The following is a 12,225-nucleotide window of genomic DNA, read 5'->3' as shown; positions in this document are numbered from 1 at the left end:
GACCGTTGTATCTATTGTCAGAGGAGAAGCCTAGCAAAATTTAAGATGCCCCTCACTAACATAACTGCAGTGGGCTGAATTTTTTGGCCATGTTAACTCTCTAGTACCACCCCCAAAGATGCCAGTGAGTTGCTATCTGCATCTGAGGTGAGAGATTATACACTGATGAAATCATAACAATATATGCATATACAGTATGTATCTATATATGTATCTCTATTGGTCCTGTGATTTATGGAAATTTCAGGGAGGAGACTCTGTCTATCAATGCATAGCACTTGTTTTAAAGCTCATGGTCTTAGAGAGTTTTGAAAAGGGTACTGAGAATTTAAGTGACTTGGCCAGGGTCATATAGTATCTATGTGGCAGAGATTGTTCTAGAACCCAGATCTTGCTCTCTCTGAGGCTGACCCTCTAGCTACTCCACCAGTGCTGTCAAACTCAAATACAAATAGCCCACTAAATTATGCACAATGATCCTTGTAGGACACATATAGATGGACTCACCAAACGATATGTTAACATTATCTATGATCTATTATAACATTTTAATCTGGTTCTGGCTACCCTCAGGACTGTTGCAGGCCATAATGTGTCCAACAAAGTTTGACATCTCTGCTACATTATGTTGACTCTCAAACTATTATAGACATCTGATGAAATTTACTTCCTCTGTTAGTTTGCAAAGATGAATTGGCATGTCTGAGGCAGGAGTGCTAGCCCATTTTAATAGTTCATGGTTCCAACATTCAGTGAGTGCCCAGACCTAAATTTGGTTACATGGGATCCACTTGATACAGAATTCTGATGGTTTCCTGGATGCGGCCCCATTGCTACTTGCTCAATTCCTTTTTAAAAAAAAAAATTTTAAAAATTAAAAAAAAAATCTTTTCCTAAAAAAAGTATTTTATTATTTTCCAGTTACATGTAAAGAGAGTTTTCAATATTGTTTTCATAAGATTTTTAGTTCCAACTTTTTCTCCCTCCCACCCCCCCTCCTTTTCCTCCTCCCTCCCCAAGACAGAAAGCAATTTGATATAGGTTATATATGTACAATCACATTAAACATATTTTTGCATTAGTCATGTTGTGAAAGAAGAATCAGAACAAAAGGAAAAAAACCTCAAAAAAGAAAAAAACACACATAAAAGTAGAAATAATATGGTTCTATCTGCATTTAGAATCCACAGTTCTTTTTCTGGATGTGGAAAACATTTTCCATCATGAGTCCTTTGGAATTGTCTTGTATCATTGTATTGCTGAGAAGAGCTAAGTCTATCACAGTTGATCATCTCACAAAGTCGCTGTTACTGTGTACAATGTTCTCTTGGTTCTGCTCATTTCACTCAGCATCAGTCCACTTAAGTCTTTCCAGGTTTTTCTGAAATCTGCCTGCTCCTCATTTCTTTTTTTTCTTCTTCAAGTTATTTATTTATTTAAAGTTTTGAGTTCCAAATTCTATCCCTCTCTCCTTCCCTCCCTTCCTCCCCTCCCCCCTCCCTGAGGTGGTAAGCAATCATATATAGGTTATACGTGTGCAATTATGTCAAACATTACCATATTAGTCATTTTATATAAAAAGACAAGTTTAAAAACAAGAAAGCACAAAATAACATGGTTTGGTCTGTGTTCAATCAATATCAGCTCTATCTCTGGAGGTGGATAGTGTGCTTCATCATTATTCCTTTGGGATTGCCTTGGATCATTGTATTGCTGAGAGTGGTTAAGTCATTCACAATTGCTCATAGAGCAATAATGCTGTCACTGTGCACAATATTCTCCTGGTTCTGCTCACATCACTATATATCAGTTCATATGAGTCTTTCCAGGTTTTTCTAAAATCATCCTGTCATTTCTTATAGCACAATAATATTCTATTACAATCATTTACCACAGCTTGTTTAGTAATTCTTCAGTTGATGGTCATTTCTTTGGTTTCCAATTCTTAGCCACAACAAAGAGCTGCTATAAATATTTTTGTACAATTTTTTTTCTTTTCTTTTTTTTCACAATTACTATTGTTAACTGTTTCCCTCCATCCTATTCCCTTCCCCATGATATTTACTTTATTATCTATCTTCTTTCACTCTATCCTTCCTCAAAAGGGATTTGCTTCTGACTGCCCCCTCCCCCAATCTGCCATCCTTTCTTTCACCCTTCCCTCCTTATCCCCTTCTCCTCCTACTTTCCTTCAGGGTTAGATAGCTTACTCCACCCAATTGAATCTGTATGTTATTCTCTCCTTGAGCCAACTCTGATGAGATTGAGGTCTTTGAGCCAATTCTAATGAGTGTAAGGCTCATTCAATACCCAGCTCCCTCCTGCCCATCTTTTCCCCCATTCCATAAGCCCTTTCATGTTTCTTTCATGTAGGATTTCACTCCATTCTACCTGTCCCCTTCCCCCTCCCCCAGTGCAATCCTCTCACCCCTCAATTTTACCCTAAAAATGTCATCAGGGGCAGCTAGGTGACACAGTGGACAAAGCACCCACCCTGGACTCAGGAGGACCTTGATTCCTTTTAATATGCATACTTCTCTTTCTTATCTTGCTATGCCAAATCTCCTGCTTCTAAGATCTGACTTCTTTCCTCATCCTCATACTGACATCATGAAATGCTTACTGATTATGCCTTGATCCTGGAGGCAATTGAAACTTTAACTTAGGGTTTTGAATGAAAACTAGAAGCTTAGAAGATAAGCCATATTTTATGGGGTTACAAGAGGTTTAATATTTTAGATATAGTCAAATCATTTTTTTTTAGTGAGGCAATTGGGGTTAAGTGACTTGCCCAGGGTCACACAGCTAGTAAGTGTCAAGTGTCTGAGGCCGAATTTGAACTCAGGTACTCCTGACTCCAGGGCTGGTGCTCTATCCACTGTGCCATCTAGCTGCCCCTAAATCATTTTGTTTTTAAAAGTGCTTTACTCACTTTCCCATTTTCTTCCTACAGTTTACATTTTTAAAAAAATAGTTATTTCACTGCCCATTGCAATCCATGATAAGTCAGTGGAGAGGGCTGCTTGAGAGAATAAAAATCAGTAAATCATTGTTTTTTTAAAACCAATTTTGACTGATATTTTTATTTCTCTATGATCTGAATTTCTCATTATATTGTCCCCTTTCTCCCTCTGAGAGCCATTCATTATAATAGTCTTTAAAGTTACAAAAAATCTAGCAAAACTCATGAACATATATTTAAAACGTCTGATATTATATCCAGTGTTCCAAATCTATTATCCCCCATCTCTGAAAAAAAAATGTGGATTGCCATATCTTATCTTTCACTGGGGCCTAGCATGGTCATTATAATTTTGAAGTATTCAGTTTTACTTGTAGTCAAATATTATTAATTGCATCTCTTATAGAGGTTTTTTGTGTGTGAAAGGAATGAGAGCATGGTTTAAAAATTATATTTAGAATGTGTTTATTTATAAAGTCATTGCATTCATTAGGATAAGTATTTGAGGGGACCATCTGGGTTAGAACCTCAGTTAAGGGGAATCTCTTAGGTATCAACATCATCATGGTAGAAGTCCTATGGGAAGACACTTGATTTGGGATATTTTAACCTGATTACAGATCAGAGTGCTTTTCTATGGTATTCTGTGTGAAGATGGTTGGGAAATAAAGGAATACATGAGAATCAAGAAGGCCAAGGGAAATGATTTCATGGCTCGTTAGTAAAAAATATTTTCTTTCAAATCATGGCATACTCAATTTTGGAGCTAACTTAGGACAGTATTGATAAAAGGACAGGTCTTCTTCCTGCCACCCCAAGGATGAATTTTTATCTTGATAAAATGGCTGTGTTTAAGCAGGATATAGAAATGACCTTGTGAATTGTTTAAAGAAATTGCCCCTTGTCTATCAGTGTGTTATTCCTCCCTTTCCCTACTTTTGGATGCTATAGCGTATTCCTGGGAACATGAGTTTGGAAATTTGTAAATTGGGCTTATAGGTGTGGGGAATGGGAACTTGAAGTTTCTCATCCTTTCCCCACTGATTTCTCCCCAGATTCTAATCTGCTGGAGCAAAAGCTAATTTTATCTTTTAAAAACTATGGCCACTTGATGAGTATGGGAAGAATGATAGTGGGGAGAATAAGGGAAGGGAATTAAACATTTTTAAAACACCTACTGTGTTCCAGGAGTAGTGCTAAGAGCTTTTTAACAGCTATTATCTCATTGGAATGGGGAAGTAACAGATGAAGATGGAAGATGAATTGAAGTACACCAGTGTTCATGATTGTATTGCCTGTAAACATTTTAATGAGTACTCGAGGATACATTCATTATGAGTGCTTCAGTGTGTGGTTTGAGCTGAAAGTACACAAATTTATGAACACCAGTGAGGTCCCTGAGATACAGTTTAATGTCTCATTTGGTGCTCATTAGACCATGGAAGCCAATATGTCTTCAATTTAGACTGATTTCACCTTGTGCAACAAAAATTAGATCCTGTTAAAGAATGGTGACTGGTTTGAGTTTTCTTCTTCCTCTTCCTCTTCCTCTTCCTCTTCCTCTTCCTCTCCCTCCCTCCCCTTCCCCTTTTTGTATTGGCTTTGTGAAAAATCCTGCAAGTGAATCATAGAAATTACAACTAGCAACTTTGGTTTACAGCTGAATTATGCAGAAACAAGGCTCAGTCAGTTGGAAAACTGCCATTGTGAGAAGACCTGTCAAGTAAATGGACTGATCTATCGAGACCAAGACTCCTGGGTAGACGATGATCACTGCAGGAATTGCACGTGTAAAGTAAGGCTCTTTGAAAAAAGCCCATTTAAGGGGCAGGGAACTAATTATGGTATAATCTTGCCTCTTGAAGACATATGTTAACTCTGAGAATTATTATCATCTTTTTTTTTTTTTGGTATACACCCACTGGCAATTTTGAATGACTGTTAAAAATGCTGGAAATTTGCCATTTTAAAAAATGTGAATCTTCAGAACATAAAATTGACTTTCCCTTGACAGCAGTCTCTCACTTGTCCTAATTATATCCTTGAGAAGCTTATTGTTTAGGGAAAGGAGGTAAGAAATGTATCTTTTGGGCCCAGACTCAGAGGTTGGTTTCATTCCTCATGAAGTCGGGTGGGATAGATAAATATATACATAGCATTGGATTTGGAACGAGGAACACGTGGGTTCAAATGTATTACAGATACATACTAGTTGCGTTATCCAGGAAACAATATTTAACCTTTCTGAGCCACACTTTCCTCATATATAAAATGGATAATAATACCACTGATATCCCTGTGTGGGTCAAGTAGGAATAAATGTAAAACAATTTGAAAACTTTAAAGTTCCATGGATATCTTATTATAATTAATAACTAGTTTCCCATATAAGGTGATAAATAGGACTTGAATTTGCTTCCCAAAATGTGTCTTCATCTTACATGGTGACAACTATGGTCTCTGTGGTCAGGATTTAAGAATTGGCAGGAGTTTTAGTATGGAAATCTTGTTCCACTGAAATGATTTGATAAATATCTATAGAATGTCATTGTTTGTCCAGGAAAATACAAAACTGATTGTTAGTGCCTTGACAATGATTGACAGAGTCTGAAAAGGGTCCTATTTATGTTCTTGTAAAAATGGGCTTTTGTTTTCTATCTAATTTATTGGTCCTGAGTGGGCATGTGGAAAAAGTCGATGATGTTTATCAGCAAAGTAACAGAGGTGGTTTGAGTTCATTCAGGTTGCTGAAAAAAAAAAAAAGCTCTTTTTGATACAAGAATAAATTGAAAACTTCTAACATGCTTTTATTTCTCTGAAGTTTCTGGGATGAGGATTTGGGTCTTTAAAAGGAAACCCCCCAAGGCCTTTTTTCCATTTCCGCTTCCTATTCCTATTCCTTTTCTGTTGTCTTGCTTTATGAATTTTGATTGATATTTTTTATCTCAGTCCTAATGATTCTACCTTCCCTCTGACCAATAGAACCCACCCTTAGAATCAAAATGTTCATTTAAGAAATTTTAAGTGTCAATTAATGCAAACAAACCTGTAAACGGTTCACATTATCCAGATATAAACTGCCAATTTCCATCAGACTAGACCTAGTTACCATATTTTTCATAATTATAACTTTGAATCATGTAAATTCCAATACATGCAACTACTTCATGGGATTCATCACTCTTATTAATCAGGACCTAAATACAAATCAGTGAATTGGTCACTTTGAAAATGAATCTCTGATTCCGGACCTAAAGTCTACCACCTCTTTGTTGAAAGGTGAGAGAAATGCTTTAAGATCAGTCCTCTGATGTGTTCACATCAGAGTCCTCTTGCCTTTCCATGTTGGTTGCCTTTATATAAGGTTTACTCAAAGTCTTAGAGCAGTTTAATGCTTCCATGGCATAAAACTACACTAAGACTTTTGGAGAATCCTGTATTTTTATGGTCATTTTCCTGGTTCTGTTCTAGTCACACTAGTCTTCCATACTGTTTTCTTTTTCTGTTCTTCCTTAGAGTGGAGCTATAGAGTGCCGGAGGATGTCCTGTCCCCCTCTCAACTGCTCTCCTGACTCACTCCCTGTCCACATCGGAGGCCAGTGTTGTAAAGCGTGCCGCCGTGAGTACAGGCTGGGATAAAGATTTATATTCATGTTTCCATTAATGAGCCCTTAGTGTTTCTTCCCCACCCACCCCTGCCTTTTAAACCTTGCTGAATAAGCACAGGTCAAATGGATCAAAACCAGGTTAAATAAAAATAAACATATGAGAATGATGTAAATTAGTTCTCCATTAGAGGAAAAAGAGTGTTGCGGTTCTCTGAAATCAATTAGAGAATCTAGGCTGCATGGCATCCCTAGAATTTTAAGTCCAGCAAATGAATCAAACTACTGACTTTTTGGTCTACATTGGGAGGACTTTGGATCATAGCCAGTCTTTCCTTTTCTCTTCCTCTGTGACATTCCATCTCCTGAATTCCTACCAATGCTCAGAATTTGCACTCTCCTTATTTGTACCTCTTGGACCCCTTGACTGTCTTCAAACTTATGTCAGCTGCCAACTCCTATGTGAGACCTTTTCTGAGTCTCCTAGATATTTGTGTCTCCCTCAGCCCCAAACTGCCCTGTTTTGACATTCTAAAATTTTGTTTTTATTTATATGTGTACATGTTGTCTCTCTCTATAGATGGCAACCCCTTAAGGGCAGAAACACTTTGTTTTGTTTTCTTTTGGTGTCTCTAGCACCTAGCACGATGCCTGGCACATAGTTATTTAATCAATGTGATGAATTGTGGAAGCCACAGCTGCAGAAAACCCATCACCAGATGTTGAATTTGTGTTTAATAGAATGGTGTAGTGGAAAGAGTATTATATCTGCAATCAGGAGAGACTTGCATTCAGATTCCAACTCTGACACTTACCAGTTAAGTGACCACGGAAAAGTCAGTTTCCTTACTCATAAAATGACAATAATTGTACCTGGAATATCTTACCTCACAGAATTGTTGTGAAGATGAAGTGACATAATGTTTATGTAAAATGCCAAGTTATTATTATTCCTTATTATTATTTTCATGATGGAAGTATGGGCATTGAATTCTATTTTCATAATATGCCTTGGATCTACCACTTCTCTCCTCTATTACTGCCACTACTTGGGTTCAGGCTACCCTCATCCTTCCCATCTGGACTCTTGCAATGGCCTGTGGGTAGGTCTATTTGTCACAGGTCTTCCTTCACCCACCCAGTCCATCCTCTGCTTAACTGTCAAAATACAGATCTGACTATGTGATCCTCTCAAAGCCAATGTATATTAGAGGTAGGCCTTTGTGTAATTTAAGATTCTAAATGTGGATTCTAATCTGTTCCCCCAGTTTGGGGGAAACTGACTAAAATCACTGATAAAACGAGTTTAGGTTTTTAAGGGTTTATTGGAAAATAGAAAGAAAAAGATTGAGAACAGAATTCTAACAGCCTGGCATTCCTATCTTTACTCAAATTTCCTGTGAAGTCCTCTGCCGCCACCACCATCAAGTCAGGAAGCCAAAAGGCCCAGCGCTCTCTGCGCAGGCTCCCTTTCCTCCTTCCTGTCTCCTCCCAGACCATAGGAGGCTCCTCAAGTTGATTGGCTGGTAGCCTTGATAGACAGCACCCATGAGCAAACGTCATTTCCTGATGCCAAGGAAAAGCCACAATGCCTCTGAGGCATTTTCCTCATGGTGGAGCTTTTCCACAGCAAGTCTCCAGTAGGTGGCGTCATTCCAATCATTACACCTTGAACCCAGATTTTCTTGGCCAGGGGCCAACTCTTTATCCACTAGGCTATACTACCTCTCAGAATTTTAGAGTTACAGTTAACAAGTGGTCATGCACTCTTTTCGTAAAGACTTCCATCAAGAAAGGACCCACCACCTATCTAGGCAGCCCATACTACTTCTGGACAGCTCTATTAAGAAAACAAATTGGGGCAGCTAGGTGGTGCAGTAGATAGAGTACTAACTCTGGAGTCAGGAGGACATTAGTTCAAATCCAGCCACAGATACTTTACACTTATTAGCTTTGTGATCCTGGGCAAGTCACTCCACCCCATTGTCTCACCCCCCCAAAAAAAAAGAAGAAAAAAAAGAGAAACAATTACATCAAGTTTAAATTTACTTCTTTGCAATTTTTACCCATTGCCAGCAATTTTGTCTTCTAGCACCAGACTCCAATCTAGTCCCTCTTCCATGTGACAGCTTTTCAAATACGTTAAGGCAGTTATTATGTATCCCTGAGGAGACTCTTGTTCTGTTTTAGAATGTTCTGTTCAAGGTGCTAGCAGGACTTCCAGGTATAGAACCAGTATGGTTGAAAATAAGGGACTGTGACTCCCATGTATAATTCATGCTGGAGAGGGAACTAGCTTTTACATAAATGAATGAATGAATGAATGAATGAATGAATGAATGAATGAAAAAAGCATTTATTATCTTCAAATGCTAAGCACTGGGAATACAAATAGAAAAAAGGTGTTAGTCTGTTCCCTTAAAGAGCTTGCCCTCTATCCTGTTAGAAGAGGAGAGAAGATCAGGAGATAAAGCAGATCGGACATTTTAGCTCCATTGCAGATTGAAAGAAAGGCCCTGTGGTCTTGAGGACAAAATGGCAAAGCAGGTGACATTCATAAAATAGTATCAATCTTTTTTTCTGAGCCATTTAGCAGTGCCAAGGACTTTGGTGGTGAAAACTTTCTTTGCTGAGTCTTCAGAAGCTGTGGCTGCAGAGACAGTTGTCAGGTGGCATGCTGCATGGGTTATTTCCCTAGACAATGGCTCCAGGCATAGACTAGAAGAAGTGCCAATGTTCCAGAAGGACCCCGCTCTTTTGTCTCTTGGGTTTATGGCAGCAGGTGGTGGTGGAATGATCTTAGGCCCCTTGACCTCAGAGCTTTCTTGCCTGGAAAATAGTTAATTTATATAATGACTTTAAGGTTTGCAAAGTCCTTTCTTGGCAACAAACCTACAATTTGTTGGGCCTCTTCATAAAGGAGATTGTAGGTCTTGGGGAAGGGAATGAAATTGCTATGGGAGAAAGTATAGAAAGAGAAGAGATGGTGTCAAATACAGAGACTTGGGGCAATGGAATGCCAAGTCCTCTTTTTTTTCCAAGTAGAATACAAGATGTTGATTTTGACTTTTCAAGACTGAGCATTGAAGGACGGTTGGGGAAATTATGAAGTTCAGAAAACTTTTCATAGACAAAGAGGGTCTTGAAGTCTAATGTGCCTCACTTTTTCTTTGAAAAAAACATTAGCATAATGGACTCTAGACCCAACTATCAGAGCCAAGTCTTCAGATTTAAAAAGATACATCCGAAAATTTCTCTTTTAGGCTTTTACAAAACCAAACAAAATTCAACCCCCTCCAATCACTTTGGCCTATAGTTCATGAAGATATGGCATTTTCTGAAACAAACATCATTTTACAATGCTGATGATTTCAAGGATCCATATCAGTTTCAACCTTTGTTCTCCCAAAACCCAACTGAAGACACCTGGTTTGCATTTTGTATTATTTTCTCAGACAGAGAAAATGAAAATTTTGGAGGTAGACCAAGAATCAGGATAGATAGGACCAATGTTTGCCAGCAGTAATGGTATCATAGAAAAGATTGGGGGAATTTGAGAAATTAAGAGAAACACTGGTGATCCTGAAAAAAAATATCTCAAGATCACTTTGTAGTTTGGTTCCTCACTTACAAATTCAGCCAACTGCAGTATTCAAGGAGTTAGGCTTGCCTTAAATAAAGCCTGTCCTTAAATAACTCTATTGTATGAGAAACAAGGTAGGGCTGTCCAAGGGACACTTGATTCTGAAGCAATTTGAATGACTTGAGTGTATGTTTATCTGTGCTCATGCACATATGTGATTTGAATAAATAAAAGGATAGGGTCCTTATCATTTGAAATGTGTCCCAGAAGTGATCAATTTCAAAGAGGAAGAGAGGAAACAAACTAGACACATGTCTTGAGACATTACATATCCAAGTCAGCATGTGGTGATGGAAAACAAGGAGGTACTATTCATTGGTTCCCAGCCAGGGCAAAGAAGCACCTGGCAGATTTGACAGCAATGCACTTAACAGGAAGAGCCACCTGGATGAGTCAGCACCAGCTGCAGTTGGGAGCATTGGAGGTTTTTTTACACAGAAATCTCAGGGCATTGAAGGTAGGGTCTATAGAAGGAGAGCAAAATGGAAAACTGGATCATTTTGGCCAAAATTTCCTCTCTGTCTTTGCTATCCCAATAATTCAGGTAAAAAGAGCTTGGTGTGTGTGTGTGTGTGTGTGTGTGTGTGTGTGTGTGTGTGTGTGTGTGTGTGTGTGTGTAGGGTTCTAGTAGCTGGGCAATAACATCCATTTCCTATTTCACATTGTGTGTAGACACAGCCTGAAGGCTTTCAGCATGTACCACAAGAAGAAACTGACCTTTTTCTTAGAGGACAGTAGTGGAACTAAAAGCACCCTTTCTGGTCCAAAGACAGGCAAATCTGTAGAATCCTCTCCTGTTGTTGATGCAGAGGACAAAAAACTGGTGGTCATTTTTTGATAGGGGGAAGCATGATGCCTCTTGGGTATTTTTTGTGCTACTTTAAAATGGGTCAGCCAGGTGAATCAAAGATTAGGCTTCAGGCAAATTTGAATTTAGTAATAGGAGCTCTATCCAGTTGGTTCATTGAACTTACATTCAAGGTTCAAATATTACCCCATTTCTTAGACTACTAACACCTCTTTTTTCCAAGGTGAGTCTTCAAGATCATTGTTTTATATTGGTTGGCTTTTCTGAACTTGAGGGTCAAAGTTGTGCTTAAATGGTTGTCCCTTTTTGTTTTAAAGTCCAAACAGTGCCACATTTCAAAAAACAATCTATTGGTGAATCGGTTTATAGAATTAGAATTGGAAATGACTTTGAAATAATGCAATGCAACCCCTTCATTTTATAGATTGTTAATATTAATAATAATAACTAGCCAACACCACTACTAGGTCTGTATCGATCCCAAAGAGATCAAAGGAAAAAGAAAAGTTCCTCTCTGTACAAAAATATTTATAGTAGCTCTTTTAGTGGTGGTAAAGAACTGGAAATTGAGAGAATGCCCATAAACTAGAAAATGGCTGAACAAGTTGTGGTATATGATGGTGATGGAATACTACTGTGCTATAAGAAATGATGAAGGGTATGGATTTAGAAAACTTTGGGAAGACATATAACCCGATGCAAAGTGAAGTGAGCAGAATCAGAACATCATACATAGTAACAACAATATTGTAATGATGATTAACAGTGAAAGACTTAGTTACTCTGATCAGTACAGTGATCCATGACGATTCCAAAGGACTCATGATGAAAAATGTTACCCACTTTTGGAGAAAGACTGACTTCAGAGTGAAGCAGATTGTTTTTACCTTATTTTTCTTGCTATTTTTTTCAACATGGCTAATATGGAATTATGTTTTTCATGACTTCACATATTGCCTGCCTTTCAATGGGTACAGTAGGGGTGGGATGGAGAAAGAGAATTTGGAACTCTAAATTAAAAAAAAGAATGATTAAAAGATAAAAATGAAAAATAATGATAACAAGCATTTAAATAACACTTTTAATGTTTGCAAAACATTCTGCATATAATGTCCCATTTGATTCTCATGATAACCTTGTGAGGATGATGGTATTATTATTTCCATTTTATAGATGAGGAAATTGGGGCTGAGAGAGGTTAAATGAC

The 12,225-nt window shown here is 38.0% G+C and overlaps 1 protein-coding gene across 3 annotated transcripts in view; it reads left to right on the top strand.

Moving 5' to 3' along the window:
- Positions 1-12,225, top strand: part of NELL1 (neural EGFL like 1) — a 909,424-nt gene that overhangs the window by 198,061 nt on the left and 699,138 nt on the right. For all 3 annotated transcript variants that reach the window (XM_043971020.1, XM_043971019.1, XM_043971018.1), the window contains exons 8-9: positions 4,623-4,757; positions 6,479-6,581. In XM_043971020.1, coding sequence (XP_043826955.1) covers positions 4,623-4,757; positions 6,479-6,581 — 238 coding nt within the window. The remainder of the gene's footprint in view (positions 1-4,622; positions 4,758-6,478; positions 6,582-12,225) is intronic.

Source organism: Dromiciops gliroides, chromosome 6, assembly GCF_019393635.1.
Source record: "Dromiciops gliroides isolate mDroGli1 chromosome 6, mDroGli1.pri, whole genome shotgun sequence".
Taxonomy (NCBI): domain Eukaryota; kingdom Metazoa; phylum Chordata; class Mammalia; order Microbiotheria; family Microbiotheriidae; genus Dromiciops; species Dromiciops gliroides.
Note: the sequence above shows the minus strand (reverse complement) of the source record. Positions and strands in the feature narration are given on the sequence as shown.